The sequence below is a fragment of the Amphiura filiformis genome, chromosome 13 (assembly GCF_039555335.1).
Source record: "Amphiura filiformis chromosome 13, Afil_fr2py, whole genome shotgun sequence".
Taxonomy (NCBI): Eukaryota; Metazoa; Echinodermata; class Ophiuroidea; order Amphilepidida; family Amphiuridae; genus Amphiura; species Amphiura filiformis.
The window spans coordinates 49,197,068-49,220,749 of record NC_092640.1 but is presented as its reverse complement, the minus strand read 5'-3'; the positions used below and the strand labels follow the sequence as shown (position 1 = coordinate 49,220,749).

General features: G+C 38.8%; 1 protein-coding gene across 1 annotated transcript; it reads right to left on the bottom strand.

Moving 5' to 3' along the window:
* Nucleotides 1–648: 648 nt before the first annotated feature.
* On the bottom strand, nucleotides 649–23,682 carry LOC140168473 (cytochrome P450 2U1-like). Its single transcript, XM_072191871.1, has 3 exons — nucleotides 23,187–23,682; nucleotides 2,371–3,315; nucleotides 649–2,129 (listed from the first exon to the last, which is right to left on the bottom strand). Exons 1-3 carry the CDS (start codon nucleotides 23,551–23,553, stop codon nucleotides 1,948–1,950), a joined length of 1,494 nt encoding a protein of 497 aa, XP_072047972.1. The 5' UTR covers nucleotides 23,554–23,682; the 3' UTR covers nucleotides 649–1,947.

The window sequence follows — 23,682 nt, the reverse complement described above, 5'->3', positions numbered from 1 at the left end:
TATACGTGTAACCTTACACGTGTAAGATTGCATCTTATGCGTGTAAGATCGTATATAATACGTCTTAGAATCTAGCGGGTTGCTTAAATTGACGAATCATATATAAAGAATCTATATTTAAACCCCAGACAACCAATCATCTTACACGTATTCATCTTTGACCAATGAAATCTCGCCATAGCATTTCTTACACGCGTAAGAATTGCCTATTAGGGATGGGCGGTATTCCAGTTTGACGAATACATACGACGAGCGTCGAATAATCTCAGTCACGGTATCGATATGTACCACGGTAGATTTCGCAAACGTGATCATTTTAAGTTGCTTTAACCTTTTGAAATTTACTTTAACCTTTTGAAATTAATTGATATTGAGGACAAATTGACTCCAGATAACTGAGAAAAAAATAACCAGAAAGTGAGATAAATCGGGCCAACAATCGGAATAATTCCTGACAGAGTTTCGGAAAATGCCTTATTTACGATGTTGGTGACGAGCTCTATACTTATCCTTGGTACGCCGCTAATAATATCGCGTATCGTCCATCACGATTGTTTGTGATTTCTTACTCTGTGATTCGTCAACTTAAGAATCCCGCTTCATTCTTACACATGTAAGATGCAATCTTACACGTATAAGATGCATTCTTACGCGTATAAGATGCAATCTTACACGTGTAATCTTACACGTTTGTCTCACACGTTTTTTGGACCACTTGGCCATTCATATGTACACGTTTCAAGCGCGATGCTCCGTGTAGTATTGCATATTACGATCGGCGAGCGTAGTACACGCACTGTCGGCGCTGGAATAAAATCGCAATTTTCTTCGTTATACCTCATTTCTTTGGCTCGAAATTAAAAGGGATAATGTGATCACTGAAAATAGACATTTAAGGGTATACGAGGTATTGTTGGTCGGTGTTACCCGGTACTGCCCGGGTTGGTCCGATTTTATTTCTTTACCCAAAACTTTAACAATTATACCTCACCCGACGTTTCAAAATAAACCGCGTCAAGTGCCCTCTTTTTAAAATTAGCCAATGAAAAGAGATATAAAGCATAATGTGCATCCTTTTCATCAATTTTAATGACTTTATCCTTCTCTACTACCTTCATGATCTGAGTATCTAAGGCTTTGAATACAAAATAACACCACCGCGACATTTAAAGGTCATGCTTTAATTGCAGATACATTGTGCAGCTAGTATTCGCTGTAGAAGTGACGTAATGATCGGATTACCAACCATAGCAATTGATTAATACAATTTGTGCACTGCATTATATATTTAATGCTGATCACTCGTACCTGTAAGATTAGTATCTTTGAAAAGATCTGTATTGTATTCAATATGTGATTCCAGACATACACAGGTGATGAGTGCAACCTGTTTGTAGTGATATAGTAGCGATATAGTCAAAATTGTATTCATCTATTGCTACGGTAAGTAATCCGATTTATTACGTCACTTTTACGGCGACTAGGAAAACTGACAATGAGTTGCAGCATCATTTCGTATTTTGCAGAAACTTATTGAGACTGATGTTATTCCTATGTGAAGTTTTATTATTCTCACTTTAGAACGATAGTATACCCAGGTGCTTCGATTCATGTTAAACATTACGTCTAATTGTTTTCCCACAGCATGTTTTCGTACATTGTTCTTTCTCATTAGATCATATCAGAGTTTCAAACAGTGAGTGATCTTTTAATATCGGAGGACATTGGACATCTATGAACAGTAGTGTATCAAGTATTCGAAACAAGCACGATTCTATTTGAAGAGATAAGTCGTCGAAATGCACACTTTAAAAAATACACACAGTGACTATATAGAAACCGGAGAGGAGAGGAAAGTATAAAAAGGAAGAAAATATAAGAAATGAAAAATAAAATAAAACTTAAGGTTTTTATAGTTGCTCATAGTTGTCATAGTTGCCCGGTAACTTAGTTTCTGGGAAGAAATACAGCCCTGAATGGATTTGGTGTAAAAGTATGCCCGTATGTTCCTTCAACAACTACACATGGCACATCGTCTGGTTTGACAAGTGAAAATCGGTGAAGGAGATGGGTGAAAAAGACAAACAGCTCCATTTTGGCAATGTTTTCCCCTGGGCACATGCGACGACCTGTTGAAACAAAACACACAACATAGGAATAGTCAATTAAACATGTTATACCTGTCGAATGGTAAACATAGATAATTAATGTGACTCTCAAAACGATCAATTACATGCAAGATTTCAATATGCCCCTGACCTCAAGTGCAAGACAATGGAGTTGAGATGCATGAGGGTGCATCTTCTGATGAGGTCATAGGAAGATTCTTGTTTAATGTAAGTACATGTAAGTCAATTCGGCAATACTTACCGAGGCCGAAAGGAATAACCCCGCTCTTTTCAAAATACTCTCCATTTTCATCGATGAACCTTTCAGGTCTGAACTGGTTTGGTTCTGGAAATGCAGTCGGGTCTCTCATGACGGCGTAGGCGTTTGAAACGATTGTCGCACCTTTCGGAACATGGTACCCAGAGAGTAAAATCTCATTACCCGCCGCATGAAAATCAAGGAGTGGCAGCATTGTGACATGACGTTGTATCTCCAGCAACGCAGCTCTTGTATATGGGAGGTTGCTTTGATCGGAAAGCAGTGGAAGCCGATTACGGCCAACAACTGAATCTATTTCCTCTTGAATCTTCTGCTGGATACCTGGATGTGCCATCATGTACAAACAACACCATTCTAAGGTAGTAGACACCGTATCAATTCCCGCTAAAAACAAGAAATTCAAAGCAGTTTTCATATTGCGTTTTTGCAGGTACGAGTTAGGGTCTTCTGGTGGTGGTTTTTCATCCATTTCCTTCAAATATATATCAATGAAATCAAGTGGGTTCTCGGCATCGAAGTGTTCGCGATGTTCTTCAATAAGTTTGTCGAGAGAAGCCATTATATCTTCTTGAAGCTTCAACGTTTCCTTGCTGTCCTTACTTGGAAAATAGTACGGAAGAAGCAGAGTCCAGCCTCCAGCTCCAGCAAGTTGCAAACGTCTGTGATTAAGATCGAGCAGATGATTAAACTTTTTATCACCGTACTCATGGCGCTTCCGAAACAAGATCTTCGACATAACGTTGGCGGATGTGTTCGCCAAATAATGGCGTAGACTGCATGCCTTTTCCTTTTGAGTGTTTAACTCATCCACCAGAGCTTCAGATTCTTCCAAAATATCGGCTTCAAAGCTACGTTTCCCGATACCCAAACCTCGGAAAGTGGTGAGGAGAAACTTCCTTAGTTCGGCGTTGTGTTTGTAAGAATGCACTGTTAAAAGACAACATAAACAACAGTTATTCGGAAAAATGAACATAATTATGTCATTCAAATTCTTGAATTTGTATACCACCACCGCGAGGCACTCTGTTTTTGCAATGTCAATACTTCAGACTTCAGATTTTCAGGATAGTTCGGTCATGGTCAGAAACTCTATCTATTTTTGGGTGGTGTTCCAGGTCATATACTAAGGTCAAAGGTCATTTGAGGTCTACTTATTCGTGCTACCGTCCGGAGGCTGTATTTCGGGCATGGATGGGTGGATTGACTTCATAATGCCAGGATAGGTGCATCATGATCAGAAACTCTAGCTACTTTTTGGTGGGGTTCAGGATCATATACTAAGGAGGTCAAATGTCATTTTGAGGTCGACTTGTAAATACCATTATTTTGAGAATTACATTAAAAAAATAGAAGATAGCCTTTGAAGTGCAAACTTTAATAAATATTTCGCTGGAATGTACTGTTAGCTTTTGCCAAAATGATCATCCTCAATATAATGAAATCATCGAAAAATCAGGGGAGGGGAGGTGCAGCACTGCAGCTTACTTGTGCGAACATCGCGCGAATCCTACCCTTCACTTTATTATTTGATCACTGACCTTGAAATTGGCAATTTCCCGCGCTTCGCACGTAGTTTGTTTCAATAAGTTCAATGGTCGTGAATTCGAATTGCAAATTTTTGCGCGCTTCATGAGCATTTGTCCAATTCAACGGTTCATACTTGGATCATGTTAGCTTCAAATTATTGTTGTTATTAGAGAAACCTAATCTGGGAGCAAAATGCCACTTTCAAATTGCAAATGTGTGCGCGCTTTGTGCGAATTTGTCTCATTCAATGTTCATTTTGATTATTGGCAGCTAAACATACTACTTTCGCTCCGATTATGTTCAATGATTTTACACCAACCTCCCTCCGCATGTCACAAAAATTCATTGCCCGATCTTGTGACTGGCATTAAAATGAGAAACTTGTAGCACATACTTGTATATGAATACAACATGTATGCACATTTTGCACTGTAACTGCAACACATATGCCGACTTTACAAGCGGTTTGTGATGGACGGTCACATATAAAATTTACATAATCAGAATTCATAAAACTCACATATATCGGCTTATAAAGGGCATTCTTAGTGTAATATTTCGATCCTTGCGGTTTTTTATTTTCGTGTTTGATATGTTAAGTTTTATTTTAGTGCAATTTATAACTTCTACCTTATTGTATATGCAATGTGGAGATACTGAATCAAATCAAATCAAATCAAATTAAATCTAAAATCTAAAGAGAGTTTTAGTGTGAATTTAAACCCCTTAGTACCCACTGTACGAAAATCATGAATGCATGTTCCAGGGTGTTAGGAACAAATGTCATATAGTTTATTTATTGTTTTTATATATCATACTGGTAAACAGTTAATTGGCTAACCAAACATGGTCAAATGTGTATCACATCCATATCAAAACGATGCACTTGTCGGCTGCTACATGTGTCTCATTTCAAATAATAGCTAGGAATAAATACCAGACACATGAAGGTGGAGGTCACTTCAAATCATCCCCAAGTCACATGGTTAAGGAATGCTCTCTGTATTCGTAAACCTTGTGACTTGGGATGATTTGAAGTGACCTCCACTTGAGATGAGTTTGGTATTTATTCCTAGCTATTATTTGAAATGAGACACATGTAGCAGCCGACAAGTGCATCGTTTTGATATGGATGTACACAAATGTGAAGTGTGACTGTTTTCGTACTGTTGTTTGTTGGATCATAATACTGAAGGCCTGGGAGGGAAGATGCCAGTGGTGGCGCTAGTCAGAACTCTTGCCCCCCGTTCCCTTTGTAATAACCCAAAATTACGAAAATGTCCTCTTTTTGCGGTAATTTTGCATACAATTGGTTGATTTTGCACCCTGAAATTCACTTTGCCCCCCCATGCGCCCCTCCCGAAAAAAAAATCCTGCCGCTGCCACTGAAAGTGGCCCACATAAAATATGTGTTCCTAAAAAAACCCTTACCCCTCCTTGAGTTGCCCAACATGTTTACACTCCCCACAAACCCGCTCACAGGAGCTGACAAACAATGTTATAGTTAGGGGATAAAGTTCACTTTGGTGACCACTCTCTGGCTAGTAAGGTTTGACGATTGATTCGACTTCTATGGACCATTTAGAGAAAAAAATAGCCACCATGTCCCTCGCGAAAATCCCGGCATTTTTTGCTAGAGGCCAAAATCCAAAATGGCCGCCGCCACCATTTTGAAAATTTAAGTTTTGAACCAGAGCAACTATAATCATGCACAAAGACACTTTTTCGGATATGTCGACTACAAGGATTGCGATTCTGACATTAGTTTGACATTACGGCATCATTTTCACCCAGAAATCCAAGATGGTGGCCGGCACCATCTTGAAAAATTACGTTTTGAACAAGAGGACCTTAAATCGTGTACAAAGACACTTTTTTGGATAAGTCGACCACAAGGATTTCAAATTTGACAATACTTTGACATTACGAACTCCTATTTACCCAGAAATCCAAGATGGTGGCCGCCGCATGTCTTGAAAAAATAAGTTTTGAACCAGATTACCTAAAATCGTGTACAAAGACACTTTTTCCGTTAAGTCGACCAAAAGAAATTCGAATCTGACATTAATTTGACATTACAAAATAATTTTTGCCCAGAAATCCAAGATGGCCCCCATTTGGTAGAGCGTAAATGTGATTTTTGAATGAGAGCAGAAGCATAAGTGTGTCATTTCCGCCTTATCTGGGGTTCATGTCTCTTATATGGGGTTTCAACTGCCTTATCTTGGGTTTACATCCCTTATCTAGGGATAAGGCGCCTTATCTGTGGTTTAGACGGCCTTATCCTGGGTTTACGTTCCTTACCTGTGGCTAAGATGCCTTAACCTTAGCATATCGCAGTCTAAACCCAGATAAGGCATATAAACCCCAGATAATGCGCCGTAACCCCAGATAAGCGACGTAGACCCCAAATAAAGCAGTCTAAACCCCAAATAAGGCGCCTTAACCCTAAATAAGGAACGTAAACCCCAGAAAAGGCATCTAAACCCCACATAAGGTGCCTTAAGGTGCCCACATAAGGTGCCCAGATAAGGCGCCTTATCGGGGGTTTAAACTGTCATATCTGAGTTTACGTCTCTTATCTGGGGTTAAGGCGCCTTATCTTGGGTTTAGATGTCTTATCTGAGGTTTACGACCCTTATCTGGGGTTAACGACCCGTATCTAGAGTTTGGGCACCTTATGTGGTGTTTAGATGCCTTATCTTAGGTTTATGTTCCTCATTTAGGGTTAAAGCGCCTTATTTGGGGTTTAGACTGCTTTATCGGCTGTCTACGTCCCTTATCTGGGGTTACGGCGCATTATCTGGGGTTTAGATGCCTTATCTGGGTTTAGACTGCGATATGCTAAGGTTAAGGCATCTTAGCCACAGGTAAGGAACGTAAACCCAGGGTAAGGCCGTCTAAACCACAGGTAAGGCGCCTTATCCCTAGGTAAGGGATGTAAACCCACGATTAGACAGTTTAATCCCCATATAATGGACATGAACCCCAGATAAGGAGGAAATGACACACTTATGCTTCTGCTCCCATTCAAAAATCACATTTACGCTCTACCAAATGGGGGCCATCTTGGATTTCTGGGCAAAAATTATTTTTGTAACGTCAAATTAATGTCAGATTAGGATTTCTTGGGGTCGACTTACCGGAAAAAGTGTCTTTGTACACGATTTTAGGTAATTTGGTTCAAAACTTATTTTTTTCAAGATGGCCGGCGGCCACCATCTTGGATTTCTGGGTAAATATGAGTTCGTAATGTCAAAGTAATGTCAAATTTGAAATTCTTGTGGTCGACTTATCCAAAAAAGTGTCTTTGTACACGATTTAAGGTCCTCTTGTTCAAAACTAAATTTTTCAAGATGGTGCCGGCCACCATCTTGGATTTCTGGGTGAAAATGATGCCGTAATGTCAAACTAATGTCAGAATCGGAATCCTTGTACTCGACATATCCGAAAAGTGTCTTTGTGCATGATTATAGGTGCTCTGGTTCAAAATTAAATTTTCAAAAGGTGTCGGCGGCCATTTTGGATTTTGGCCTCTAGCGAAAAATGCCGGGATTTTCGCGAGGGACCTGGTGGCTATTTTTTTCTAAATGGACCATAGAAGTCGAATCAATCGTCAAACCTTACTAGCCAGAGAGTGGTCACCAAAGTGAACTTTTTCCCCTAACTATTATTGCACTCCGCAAGTTCTAAAAGGCCGCCCCAAATATTTGGAAAACATATAAGTTGGGAGCTGTGTAAATTTTGGTGGTATAGAGGTGAACATTGACTTGATTATATTGAAACGGGAGGAGCTGTAGGCTAATGTAGATTTTTTTAAGCTTACCTAATTTATTATGTCATCGCATTGTATTCGTTTATTGGGATTTTCGTCATGCAATGTCAGGACTTCCTGGCCCAAATTGATGCCAAAAACTGCATCGTTTATTTAATTTCCATGCATGTACGAAGCTAAATTGTCCACGTAAACAGTCCGATCCAAGGAAAATGGGGTTCTATCGGCACAAAATACGCCAATTTTACCTCGTGGATCGGCTGACATTTCGGTCCATTTCAGTATAAAACATGGTTCAAATTCTTAGATTTTCTATATTTATATTCCTCAGCAATTCAGGTTTCTGCTGATATGGTGCCCAATTTTGGAGGTGCAACCATTGTTTTAAAATTCCCCGCCACATTTCAATTTTTATTTTTGGAAAAGACGCCATTATTGTCATTTTGTCGTCGTGACTTCTTCACATTCGGCGAGGGGTTTCTCAAATAACAGTGCGAATTCGTAATACTTTATTTCTCATTAAATTATTATATTCATAAGAAAGCAGCTTCTCCCCAGTTTTGGAACTAGGTCAGTTTTATAGATTAATGAAGAATTAGTAAAATTATAGTTAGAAATAAAAGCAATTTAAAGAATTACTAATTACTAGGATTACCAGGAATTTTCAATCCTAAAAACACTTAATACGTCATAACAAATTATTGCCCAATCAGCTTTCAGTACGTCATTCCTCCAATTTTTCTAGGCCAATCAGCTTGAGGCATTCTCAAAAGAAAGAAAATTGTTCACTGTTCAAATTACTTCCGACCAGAGCAGACGTGTAAAAGGCATACTCGTGAAATTATCGTCTGCACTCAAATTTTGATATACTGTACACAGTGTCGACTTCCTATTCGATAAATATAAATTTAATACTCCGTTGGTGAGCGACGGGCGACTGGTATTTCACCGAACGCAAGAAAAGGAGTTCTATCTGATTGGCTAGCAATCGATCGCTTAGGTCGCTTAGTAGTCAACTACAAACTCAAAACTGAGCATCGTATTCAATTCGATTGAAATCGATATTCTATTATTGCCGTAGATAGTGTGTCAATAATGTACATTGTATTGCAGCTGGATTTTACATGCATTCTTTTATATAAATTTTTTCTCAAAGAGTTGAATATGATCAAAATTTTTACTCAGGATTTCAAATTTTTTACCCGCAAATTGCAGTTAAACATATCCACAGCAAAATACCGGTCCTCACTAATTAGTGTATTTAATTTCCAGTTAGTGTATTTAAGATAAAACCTGACAACAAATAAAATTTTCTTGCAATAGAAATATCATATGGGATACTGATATGGTAGGCCGCAACCGCCACAACGTGGAGCTGGATATACGCGTAGCTGACTTTTTGCTCCGTGGAGCCAAATTGACCAATCATGATCATGTTAGAGTTTTTCATTACTCGGAGGTAAAACTGACTAATTAAGTACCGATACGACTTACTCATTACGTGAAGCGAATTTATTCATTAAGAATTTGCCAGACGAGCGTCACGTAGTTGCAAGATATCCTCGGTCACGAAAGTTGTGATTCAAAAAGTAGTTTATGAAAAGTACGAACTGACTTATTATTAAGATGGACATGCACTCATACTCATACAGTATGGTACATAACTATATAGCTAGGCAGAGTGGTGGTAAACTATGCACACAGTTCTGCGATCTGCAGTGTATCGCCGGGAGCTAATTTGTATAACTTGCGCGGTGTCCCTGCGGAATTCGACCTTCAGCAAACTGAAAACCAGTTCGGATTTACTTTATATACTAGTAGTAGGCCATACATACTGTAGTTACTGTCCGTTTTCCTATACACAATACTCAGTGCGCTCACCATTGACGCGTGACCTCTACAAATAGTGTATGTTAGAAGTATAGGCCATTGCCTAGTTGACGTCACTACTGTGTAAAAAATAACCGACCAATATTTAAAGTATTCTCGGAAATTCTAGAAAATATAGTTTTGTAACATGTCCTAAATTTTTAGCTAATTTAGGTGTTTGGAAATATTGGTACTTTTGTGCCAAAAAATATGAAGAAATTATTTCTAAACCGTGTTAAGTCATTAAGCTTCTCATTTTCAAGAACGCTGGTTAACAATAATCAGACTATTGTCTCATTTCGTAAACAAAAGCCCACAGTATTGTTACCTTGCGTTCGCTTTATAATCGTTCACCCAACTGAAACTATAATACCAGCTCATTGCTCATTGCACAGGTAAAACAGACACAAGTGCAGTGTGTATTTAACCAGAGAAGATCTGATGTAACATAGTTGAGCCGATTTCATTGAGTGTTATCTTGGTTTAATAGCTTTTAATAGGGTTTAAGTCCTTCAAAGGTCGTGGTGAGTTCTACTGTAGACATGACTGCATCATGATTATTTTAAAGTCAACAACATTCAACAATATGATCACCGTGATAGTATGAGAGTATCAGTACCGTGGGTGTCAGTGATCCTGGCCTGACACAGTAGACAAACAAACAAACACGCCACACACATGACACATGCATGCAAGGTAACATTGACTATACACTAATCAAACAATGGTATTGATCCTGTACAACTGGTCGTGGTTTATTTACAATCGATTCATTTAAAATCCCCATAGTAAACATTAATTTTGGCAAGAGTTTTCTCTCTCTGGAACGAGGATGCATCCACTGGCTCCGCGTAATGAAAAGATCTAACATGATTGGTCAATTTAGCTCCGCGAAGCGAAAAGTAAGCTACGCGTAGCAGCTCCACATTGTGGCGGTTACGGCCAGCCATATATTGATCATGCGAAAATCGTAAAACATAGAATAGAAACAGTATGGCAGGCGCTCAAAATCTCAAATTGTATGCTTAGCCTGAGTTGCACGGCCTATCTCGAATAAAATCACCATGCGTAGTTGTTGAAAAAACGTGAGGATTCATCGTACTATCACGGCAATTTTTAACACGAAGATATAGGGATGATGACGGTGTGCTGTATTTCTTCATATACAGACTTTGGAGGTTAGCAATTTAGCATGTAATCCCCAAGCTCTTGTTGGGTGATTCGAGGGAGTCTTGGAACGGTATGGATGCTGCAGTCCCGCCGGTTTACGCCGGTAGGGTCTCTGGGGAGAAAATACCGTTCCGGGATTCCAGCTTGACTCGATATGCCCTTCGGGGTCATAAGCCACTCGGCAAGAGCTTCTTTTAGGAATCAGAACGACGGACATTATCTTTTTATACTAGGCCATTTTTATATCTATTTCATTTATTCCAAATTAATCATATTGTAAGTATTTCCTGTGCGATAGAGTCACAGGAAATCCATTCGGTAACTTTCTGAATCGAGTACAGAGTTCGCCATTTTGTCCAATGGTACCCGGTTCAAGCAATGGCTCATTTAGCTCGTACGAATTAGGTCGGAGCCTTGCGAGGTTAATTGCTCACGGGGATCACCCAAGTCCCATGGTTACTGAATGGTTTATCATAGAAACCGAGTCCGTCGTTCTCTCCTGTCCCATTCCCAAAGTAAACAAAGAATAAAAATCCCCAAAAGAAAGAAAGAACAATGAACAATTCCAAATAAATAAATAACTATCACATGAATTGCAAGTCAGTTTTTATATCAACTCCTTCACCTTGTTGTGTGCTCGTTCGATTGAGAGAATTTGCGACTTGTTTGCATACACTTTTGGTATGTTATTTTTAGAATGTGATTCACGTGATTTGAATCAGCTGATTGAAGTTCAAAACAAGCCACAATAATCCCGTAATGTTCAGCTGATAAGCATTGACTGACAAATATGCAATTTAAGTGATAGTTATGGACGTTCTTATTTCTTTACAAAATAACAAGAAATAAGGTAGCGGCCTTCCCCCAAAATTCTAAAAGTCATGAATTGACCTTTTATTTATAAAATTGGGCAATAATACATTAGTGTTATGTCAAAAACTCTTCTTGTGCAGTCAGTCTCTGTAGAAATTGAAAAGGCGAATAAAAGCGTATATTTCACCTATTTATTTTTCACATTATATATACGACAACCGTATTACCTAATCTCAGTTGTCAGTTACTTCGTGTTAGTGTCAGGTAATAAAAACAATAAGTGTTATAAACCAACAAAATAATGGTGTTATAAAACAATGAGGTGTTATGAACCGAAATAAGGTTCAACAAAGGTTAAAGGTTACGTAACCAGGTTAAAGGTTTCATAACAAGGTTTTAAACAGTCAAACTAGGTTATTAAACGAACAGTTCAATTCGAACCATTCGAAGTGCCGTGCAGATTAGATCTTCGATTCGCTCGTCCATTCGTTCGTACCTGTTCCAGAACTTGGAGATTGCTGATTCGCCTGACGCTCGACGGTTTGTATGATTTCTTTATTTCTACCCCAAATTTAGGCCAGGTCAATTCCATATTTGGTTATCTTTTGCTCTGGGTCCTTTATGGCCGCTACCAAGAAACGCTACCCTGTATATAAGTTTGAGCCATCGAAATGTAGCTTTAAGATTTATTGGTTTATTTTATTCTATTTCCTGTTTAGGTCACAAACTTGCCAGGCCTATAGAGGCGCCCGTTACTTTCATTACATTGGTGTGCTAGCGGTGGGATAGTATTACATTTCTCCAGGAAATAAACCCATAATTATTAGTCGTAACTCGTAAATAAGAAAGTAAACAAGATGGCAAGTCAAGAAATAGGCCCAGTAAGTAATAATGACAAATTAGTAGATGTAGAAAATAATAGTAATAAAATAGGAATAGGCATACAACGGGAAGAAAATGTAGGCCTAATAGATTTTTATGGAAACGTTCTGTCTGATAAGGAAACGGATAGTGAGGACATAAATAATGAAGTTAAAGTTGATGATAGTGTAGAAACTGTAGCTAAGAAAGAAGTAAATACGAAACCAGTGAAACCAGCGATTTTGATGGGTCCACGTGTTGGTCTGATTACTTAATGCAGTTTGAAATAACCGCCAAATTTAACGAGTGGAATACAAAAGAGAAAGCTATGTGGTTAGCAATGAGTTTACGAGAAAAAGCACGTAGCACTTTAGGAGAATTTGAAGATATTGACGATATTCAGTATTCAAGGTTGGTTGCTCGTCTGAATCAAAGATTTGGCACAGATAATCGAAGTGAGTGGTTTGAAATGCTACTTAAAAACAGAGTGAGACATTGCGATGAAACATTGCCTGAACTTGCACATGAAATAAGAAAGCTAGTAAAATTGGCATACCCTGATTTATCACGAGAATTAAAAGAGAAATTTGCTAAAAAGTATTTCTTTAGAGCAGTAAGCGATGATGAGTTAAGACGTAATGTAGTGTATATAAGGCAGCCAAAAACGCTTGATGATGCAATAATAGATGCAGTACAGTTTGAATCAGTAAGAATAGCTGAAGAGTACAATGAGGAAATTAAGTTGAATTATAATAGACCTTTGGTTGAAATAGGACCACACTTGCATGATACAGTTAAGGAAAAGTCATATGGATCTGAGATGGTAGGCCTACATGAAGTAGGCCCAATCGAGCCATTAATCAAAGTAAAGAGAGCGAAACCTGTCGCAAAAGTTTGTCCTATGTTCAAACAAGGTACCAGACATAGTAATGATGATTCAAATGAAGTAGAATCTGAGGAAGATTTAGTAAGAGTAAATAAGGAAAATAAAGCTAAAGTTAAGTCAAAGAAGGAGTCTCCCGCCAAAAAGGGACGCGGAAGATTAAGACTATATTAAGAGTACAGTGACAATAAAGTACCACGGTTTGTGTATGGAACACGGCCAACAGTGACAATAAAGTACCACGGTTTGTGTATAGAGAAACACGACCAACAGTGACAATAAAGTACCACGGTTTGTGTATGGAACACGGCCAACAGTGACAAAGTACCACGGTTTGTGTAGAGAAACACAGCCAACAGTGACAAATAAAGTACACGGTTTGTGCGTAGAAAAGCACAACCAACAGTGACAAAGTTTTAAGTACATGATTTATATTTTGTGTAGACTTAAGATTAGAATAGAGTAATTAGTTGGGATAATGATGTGCGGAAAAGCCCTCGCCGTTAGTCATTGATCCTCATGGTGGTATTGGAAGTCTGGAAAAGGGCTCGCCGGCATCTGGTACTGCGTCTAGGGACGATAGTTGGGGCCGATGATTTGCGGAAAAGTCCCCGCCGTTTAGTCTTTGGTTCTTGTGGTGTAGGAAGTCTGGAAAAGGGACTCGCCGGCATCTTGCACTGCGCACAAAAAGCCGCTAATGCGTGAAGTTTAAGTTTTTATTTGAAGATAAAACTAAACTAGTTGATTTGTATAGTAGTTTGCGGAAAATGCATAGGCCTACCGTGGACGGACTATGGAGTCAGGAAAAGGCCTCGCCGGCACCATTGTCGTGTAAAGTTCTAGCGGCTTTAGTGAAGTTGTAAATGAAAGAATTAGAATATTCTTGTAAGTAACTTAGTATGCGTATTCAGTGCGCGTAGGCTATGTGAGATAATTCATAATTAGAAATTATGATTAAGATTTACCGAACATGACATAAATAATAAGATTTATTAATAGTGGCTCCGCATTTGTAACTGTCTGCAGCGGTAATACATAAGCGTTTAGAGTAACTTTAATAAACTATTATTTACTTCCGAGATCGGAAGAGTAATCCTAACTGTGACAAGATAAACCTAACTGTGACAAATTAAAAATAACGTGACACTAAGTAATGTAGAATATGAAACTTTGCTATAAACTTGAAAGTGTGTTGAAGGTAGAATACAGTTGTTGAAGTAACGGAAAATAAGATTATTTATAGCACATGTAGATAAGTTGAATATTTTACAGAAGTAGATCTTGAAGTTTCCTTGTCGGACATGAACGGGGTGTATTAAAGTAAGAAATTGTAGTATGGGACCTTCATTTGTTGTTATAAAAGTAGAAAAGTTAGTTTGCCTAAAATTTAATATGGAAGTACTAGTATCGTGAGCAGTATGATAAACTTGAATTTTGTACTCGAGTAGTCTTTTTGAAGGATGTTGTAGTTTATCACATGATTTGAGATGTGACAAAAATTGTTCAAAATTGTTTAATTGTTGTTGTTGTTTTTTAACCAAAATTAAAAGCCATCAGGTTTTTCTTGCACCCTGTTGCATTGTCTGGGGGCGAGGTGTGTGCTTCGACTCTCATTTCGTAGGACGTACTAGTTCCTTTCAATCCACTTAGGTCAGGCTTTGTAGGAGGAAAGTAGGATTGACTCAGGTGGTTTAATTTTCTTAGGATTGTTTTGTTGACTTGTTCTAAAATGCAACATCTTCACACTACTCTTATTTGTCATTGTTATAAAAATTATCTAAACTAAACAGACGAGTCTATTTGTAAAGTAGAGAACTAAATAAGTTAAAAAGATTTTGGCGATGTGGGCCTATGGTATAATTGAACTGTAAACGAACTGATAGCTTAAAATAGGTAGAAGTTAAAATTTCAAATAATTTATAAATTTTGGCCTGGACGGTGTTGCTTTTAATTATTTATGTAAGCAGGTAGCATTGATAACATTAAATATTTGTGAAATCAATAATTGCATAAAATGGTGAGAAGACATTGAGTGAACTTGAACTGTTTCAACTGTAAATTTTACGATGGATCATTCTACGAATGCTGGGAACTTGTTAACAAGATGGAATCAGCTAGCTAAAATTGGCATTGAATGTAAAAGACTTTTCAAAAATGGAACGAACTGTTAAGCTATTGATTCTGAACTGAAACTAATATAAAATTGACTCAAAAAAAATAATTTCACGAGTGCAGAGAAAACCGACGATGTTCAGGATGTCAACCATGAAGTAAACGACTCCAAGCGTATCCAAACAAGTATTGAAGCAGAGAAGATGGCGGCGCCCAGTGACACGGAGATTGAGAAAACTTCGGCAACGAAAATGGACAGAATATTCGCCCTCTTCTTACGCTTGCTCGTCATTGAAGTTTCTAAATTATATATTTGAGGATTCTACAGTTTCTGTGTGCCTACGAACTGACATTATAGCAGGAAAAACGTAAGAAAATCGACGATATTTACGCTAGCAAAATTCATTGTTGTGTGTGTGTAGTAAGCTTACATTTAGTCATTTACATGCTGTTTGTACATGTATCAAATACATGCATGGATTGTATAATGGACTGTATTTCATCATGATTATCATATGGAACTGAACTGAACTCATAAAATAAAAGAACATTCTATGACCATAATATGGACATTCATTGATTTGATGATTGATATTTATCATTCAATATCAATAATTTTACATGGAAAAAAAATGGACATTTCATATCTGCCACTGCGTACTGGAAGTTGGAATTGGTCATCAACGTCGACATTGCTGTTTCAATAGAACTTTGAAATCAAGAACTGTGTACTTTTGGTACTAATTTTAAGGAAGCTTACAATAATACACACACACCCCACCCTATTTATGGACTGTATCAGTGGATGTTATTCGAAATGGACTTTATAATGTGCTCCAAATGGACTGCGCCACAATACTTCTATATTCAAAATGGACTGTTGCACTCAAAAAGAACTTTTATTCAAAATGTTATCAATGTAAACTGCATAGGCCAACAACACCATAGTAAATCAAAATTTAAATTATATTATTATGAATAGCTGAAGTTTGTACTGTTTTAAAAGAAAAGTAATTTATTTGTAGGATGAAGCACACTAGCCAGGCTGTCAAATTAAGGTAACTGTAAGGGCCGACAGCCGGGCTACACGAGAGTACCACACTGACTGGGTCACAAGGAAACCGTTGCTTCATGTTGTTGAGGCATGCCTTTTTGTAGATTTTTGATGGTGCTCAAGATTTAATTAAATGACAAGTTTGCCGACCCAGTCAATGCCCGTGGTTTTGCCACTTTTATGGCCATTGTTGTTAAGTAAAAATAAGGGTGTGTGGGACTCGTTGTGTGCGAACATCCGATAAAAATCTGTCGACTGCACTCTTTACTTCTCTTAAGCATAAAAATTAGGCTGATACTTTGTACAATTTCGGGGCGAAATTTTTCATGAGGGGGGATAATGACACGGGAGGAGCTGTAGGCTAATGTAGATTTGTTTAAGCTTACCTAATTTATTATGTCATCGCATTGTATTCGTTTATTGGGATTTTCGTCATGCAATGTCAGGACTTCCTGGCCCAAATTGATGCCAAAAACTGCATCGTTTATTTAATTTCCATGCATGTACGAAGCTAAATTGTCCACGTAAACAGTCCGATCCAAGGAAAATGGGGTTCTATCGGCACAAAATACGCCAATTTTACCTCGTGGATCGGCTGACATTTCGTCCATTTCAGTATAAAACATGGTTCAAATTCTTAGATTTTCTATATTTTTATTCCTCAGCAATTCAGGTTTCTGCTGATATGGTGCCCAATTTTGGAGGTGCAACCATTGTTTTAAAATTCCCTGCCAAATTTCAATGTTTATTTTTGGAAAAGACGCCATTATTGTCATTTTGTCGTCGTGACTTCTTCACATTCGGCGAGGGGTTTCTCAAATAACAGTGCGAATTCGTAATACTTTATTTCTCATTAAATTATTATATTCATAAGAAAGCAGCTTCTCCCCAGTTTTGGAAACTAGGTCAGTTTTATAGATTAATGAAGAATTAGTAAAATTATAGTTAGAAATAAAAGCAATGTAAAGAATTACTAATTACTAGGATTACCAGGAATTTTCAATCCTAAAACACTTAATACGTCATAACAAATTATTGCCCAATCAGCTTTCAGTACGTCATTCCTCCAATTTTTCTAGGCCAATCAGCTTGAGGCATTCTCAAAAGAAAGAAAATTGTTCACTGTTCAAATTACGACCAGAGCAGACGTGTAAAAGGCATACTCGTGAAATTATCGTCTGCACTCAAATTTTGATATACTGTATTTTTTCAAATACAGACTTTGGAGGTTAGCAATTTAGCATGTAATCCCCAAGCTCTTGTTGGGTGATTCGAGGGAGTCTTGGAACGGTATGGATGCTGCAGTCCCGCCGGTTTACGCCGGTGGGGTCTCTGGGGAGAAAATACCGTTCCGGGATTCCAGCTTGACTCGATATGCCCAAATCCCTTCGGGGTCATAAGCCACTCCGCAAGAGCTTCTTTTAGGAATCAGAACGACGGACATTATCTTTTTATACTAGGCCATTTTTATATCTATTTCATTTATTTCAAATTAATCATATTGTAAGTATTTCCTGTGCAATAGAGTCACAGGAAATACATTCGGTAACTTTCTGAATCGAGTACAGAGTTCGCCATTTTGTCCAATGGTACCCGGTTCAAGCAACGGCTCCTTTAGCTCGTACGAATTAGGTCGGAGCCTTGCGAGGTTACTTGCTCACGGGGATCACCCAAGCCCCATGGTTACTGAATGGTTTATCATAGAAACCGAGTCCGTCGTTCTCTCCTGTCCCATTCCCAAAGTAAACAAAGAATAAAAATCCCCAAAAGAAAGAAAGAACAATGAACAATTCCAAATAAATAAATAACTATCACATGAATTGCAAGTCAGTTTTTATATCAACTCCTTCACCTTGTTGTGTGCTCGTTCGATTGAGAGAATTTGCGACTTGTTTGCATACACTTCTGGTATGTTATTTTTAGAATGTGATTCACGTGATTTGAATCAGCTGATTGAAGTTCAAAACAAGCCACAATAATCCCGTAATGTTCAGCTGATAAGCATTGACCCACAAATATGCAATTTAAGTGATAGTTATGGAAGTTCTTATTTCTTTACAAAATAACAAGAAATAAGGTAGCGGCCTTCCCCCAAAATTCTAAAAGTCATGAATTGACCTTTTATTTATAAAATTGGGCAATAATACATTAGTGTTATGACAAAAACTCTTCTTGTGCAGTCAGTCTCTGTAGAAATTGAAAAGGCGAATAAAAGCGTATATTTCACCTATTTATTTTTCACATTATATTGTGGCGGAAATGGATTCAGAAGAGAGATGGCGCCCTTCTGTTATTTTTGGTCACGTGATATACCTAGAGTATATAAGCCGGTGCGCCAATCATTCTTGGCTCTTCCATACCCTGCGATCGTCGAGGCAGGTTGGTCAAGACACATCCCTCTCTCTCTGCATCAATGACCACTACTACCGCTCTCCAGCCGATCACTTGGATCAGCCCAGAACCCTAATAAAGGATGAGAACAATGACATAATTATATCCAACGTCTGACTCATTAGTGTGACTAGTATTATAGTATTCATAAGACTGTGCGGATTGGCCGCACGCCCACGTCATATCACCAAGTTGCCTTAGACGCTCGCTACCAGTTTCCGCCACATTGGTGAGCAGCGGTGGGATTGCAAGTCTTAACGGAGCAGAACAAGCAGAACAACAAGAAATAACATCATAAATTACTCCGGAGCGCCGGATTTATCATGAACTACTTAGAGAGCCGGAGTGCCGGATTTATCATGAATCACTCCGAGAGCCGAGAGATACAGGACACTGAAGAACTCAAAACAATCATGTAGTAACCAGTTTGAGAGAAGCGTCGTTCGCCCGCAGGGTACGGAAGTGACACAGCGTCGGATAAATTATTGATTACATCCGATAGCACTAAAAAGAGAACGAATGAGAAAAGTAATTCAAAATCATAAGAAAATCACCGGAGTACATTTATGAGAACTGTAGCAGAATGAACTTGTCGCCGGATATGTGCATGTTGATAATAATCGGATCAAGTCCTCCTTCACTGTTGCCAAACAATGTTAATTAAGCAGTAATGAGAGACTCCCACGAGGAAGTTGAGATGCCGTGTAGGAGCAGTACTGAGAGACTCCCACGAAGAAATTGAGATGCCGTGGACGATGCAGTGATGAGAGACTCCCACGAGGAAAAATAGAGATGCCGTGGTAGGAGAAATTATGTAGCAGACTCCCACGAAGAATGATACCGTGGTTGGAGCAGGGTCCGGAATGGAAAGCGGACCAAGGGGAATTAATTTAGTAGTTTGATAGGTTTCGGCAATGTGTAAAGCGAGAGGTTGAAAGAAATCCACATCTACAACAGGATTGTTATCAAGTTGAATCCGGCAGGATAGCTTGTGTCCGGCAGGATAGATTCATCCGTATCCGGCAGGATAGCTTCATCCGTATCCGGCAGGATAGATTCATCCGTATCCTGCAGGATGGCTTCTATCCGGCAGGATAGCTTCAGATCCAGATCCGACGGATTCATCCGAATCCGGCAGGATAGCTTCATCCGTATCCGGCAGGAATCCTTATCGGTCAAGTTGATCCGGCGAAAATAAATACGTGTCTCCGGAGAAGTTGCTCCGGTGGGAATGATTACCGATGATCCGGAGATGTTGCTCCGGCGTAGAAATTGAAACAAGCAAGAACTGCGGGGAATTACTGTGAACTAATGCGTGATTGGTAATTTGCATGCATGGTCAAAATAATTATGTGATTCCAGTTGTAAAATGTTCTAAATTTCATATGATTGTCCATTTTCATTTATCCCTTACATTTTTCATCTCATTCCATCATCCGTCCATCACAACACATTCCGGTCATAATTCATCCCATCTTCACCTTCCAAACCATAACATTAGTTCATACAATGTGATAATAATTCTTGATTACTGAAACAATTTAATTTAACAATGTCTATTGCTCCAACAAAACTTGGCTCTTTTAAACCTCCGGAATGTCGGAGCAAGTTTAAATATATGTGATTGGTAAAGATCTTGCTGCATAATCTCATGATCTCGTGTACAAAGTAAAATCCTATGAAATTGTACAATTGTTGTGTGAGTTAACACAAGTATTGGTGATTGGAAGATCTGATTGTTTAGTTTAAACAATACAAATGCATTGATGGTGGTAAATCATTTATTCCGGATTCCGGGAATTGTTGGATCATCGGTTGTGATCCCTGGTGTCATGTATGGGCATTGGTTGAGGATTTGTCGGAGTCTTCCCATGTCGTTGCATTTCGCTGTATGGGCCCTTCCGCTGCTCCGGTGATTCCTGAAAGCATCTAGGAATGAATGGAATGCCTACCGTAAGTGAAATGTTAATGTTGCACAATGATTAACATTGGTGGATCAGTCATTCCGGAATTTTAGTTATCAGTCGGATTGATTAGCGAATCAGTCGATGAGGGACACGCGGGGAAGCTAGATCCCTGGTGTTAAGGATCATTGGTCCTGTCACAGTATGTGCCCTTCTGGTGATTCTGGAAATGGGAATGACTGGTATACTTGTGTTGTTTGTCGGTAGTTACAGTGCATGATTTGATGAGATCACTGCACATTCCCTCCTAGGCTTTTTTTTAAACTCCGGAATTTCGGAGTCAGTAGGTTATATAGCGCGATTATAATGCATGAGTACCAAAGTTGCAATGTGCAGAGATTCATGTAAAATTATTTATGGGATCATGGCCATGCATTTTGTATTAAACAATAATCAGGTTGATTTTGCATGATATGATTGCTTTTAAATGATAATAGGAGACATTGTTGCTCCGGATGCGGATTCGTCGGGTCGGATAGGGAGTCTACCGGTGAGGGGTATGTTCACTAGCGAGGATCGGTTGCCTGTCATAGATGTTCGATCTATGTAGGTTTCTCCTGTGTTCTTGCTCATCGCTGGCCGGCTCTTTCTTTGATGCGATGGCTCCGAGAAGGAGTAAATTGTAACTCCTATTATTTGCTTGTGAGGTAATCGTGGAAGTAACAAACATGTTTTTTGATGAGTGATAACTAGAGATAATGCTTGTACCGGAGCTATGATACAGTTTTTAAAGGCGACTCCGGATTTCTAACTATAATGTCATACAGGTTACCAGCATATAATATACATGCTGTGAAGTTATTTACGGCTTTGTTTAACAATTCAATATCACAAAGCATGACAACAAGTAATTTCAAAGTTGATGATAATATGTTTTGGATATGCCAAATTACTTGTTGGAGATATTTTGGAAAATTCAGTTAATTTTCCCACATGTTATATATGTTATAAGTGTTGAAGCGTTAATATAAAGATGATAGTTTTTAAGGAAACATCATTTACTCCAGATTTTGGACCCGGCGGAGCACTAATTGAATCTGAGAGCAATGTGTATGGGCACCGGTGAGGGTAATGCACGATCATGGATGATCTCGTTCCATGTTCGTATCCTCCCGCATGCTCTTGCATGTCGTTGTCTGGCTCTTTTGGTGATCCCTGTTCCGATTAGGCGTAAGTGATCGATCCTTACTGAATCAGAAAGATTCAGTTGCGTGTGATTTGATCAGTTTTGAAAAACAATCACCGCACACATTCCCGCCCGGGCCCGACTATGTACGATCCGGGACGGATCGGTTTGGGGAGGGGGGTGTGTGGCGGAAATGGATTCAGAAGAGAGATGGCGCCCTTCTGTTATTTTTGGTCACGTGATATACCTAGAGTATATAAGCCGGTGCGCCAATCATTCTTGGCTCTTCCATACCCTGCGATCGTCGAGGCAGGTTGGTCAAGACACATCCCTCTCTCTCTGCATCAATGACCACTACTACCGCTCCCCAGCCGATCACTTGGATCAGCCCAGAACCCTAATAAAGGATGAGAACAATGACATAATTATATCCAACGTCTGACTCATTAGTGTGACTAGTATTATAGTATTCATAAGACTGTGCGGATTGGCCGCACGCCCACGTCATATCACCAAGTTGCCTTAGACGCTCGCTACCAGTTTCCGCCACAATATATACGACAACCGTATTACCTAATCTCAGTTGTCAGTTACTTCGTGTTAGTGTCAGGTAATAAAAACAATAAGTGTTATAAACCAACAAAATAATGGTGTTATAAAACAATGAGGTGTTATGAACCGAAATAAGGTTCAACAAAGGTTAAAGGTTACGTAACCAGGTTAAAGGTTTCATAACAAGGTTTTAAACAGTCAAACTAGGTTATTAAACGAACAGTTCAATTCGAACCATTCGAAGTGCCGTGCAGATTAGATCTTCGATTCTCTCGTCTATTCGTTCGTACCTGTTCCAGAACTTGGAGATTGCTGATTCGCCTGACGCTCGACGGTTTGTATGATTTCTTTATTTCTACCCCAAATTTAGGCCAGGTCAATTCCATATTTGGTTATCTTTTGCTCTGGGTCCTTTATGGCCGCTACCAAGAAACGCTACCCTGTATATAAGTTTGAGCCATCGAAATGTAGCTTTAAGATTTATTGGTTTATTTTATTCTATTTCCTGTTTAGGTCACAAACTTGCCAGGCCTATAGAGGCGCCCGTTACTTTCATTACAATATTGTAAGCCTTGGGTTGTAAGTTGTTAAGTTTGCCTGGTCAACTGGATGGGTCTTTAAGCCTATAGGTTTTATTATAACCAGCTGGTCGTTCTATATGTATATTAATTTTAAATATGCATACGATTTCATTATCTTACCGTGACTACCCATCAATTCGGATTGCAAGAAGTTGTTGTATCCCTTGTTGTTCAACGCAGGGTCATTCAAGCCTTCTTGCATAATAGAGAAATCGTTGATAACCACAACAACCAGTCCGAATAAATTAAAGCTGTAAATCTTTCCATATTTGTTTCCAAGCCGTGTCAATATCGTATGCAATTCTTCTCCTTTGTACATATACCACATCAATTGAGGAAAGAAACCAAGTATTGGAAAACCACATGGTCCTGGTGGCAAATTGCGTGGTATCTGCAGCCACCACGCAACCGTTATAAAAATTAATACCAACACAAGGAGCATGATTGGCATAATACTCAAGGATTCGATTAAACTACTAAATGTCATCTTGATACGCTGTTTCACAAAGTATATATCTTGCTACTTGACGCTAAATAATATGCATAACTAAACCAAAATGCTGTGTTACACACATATAGGCTACGGAAGAAAAATATACCCTGACCTTGTTGTACA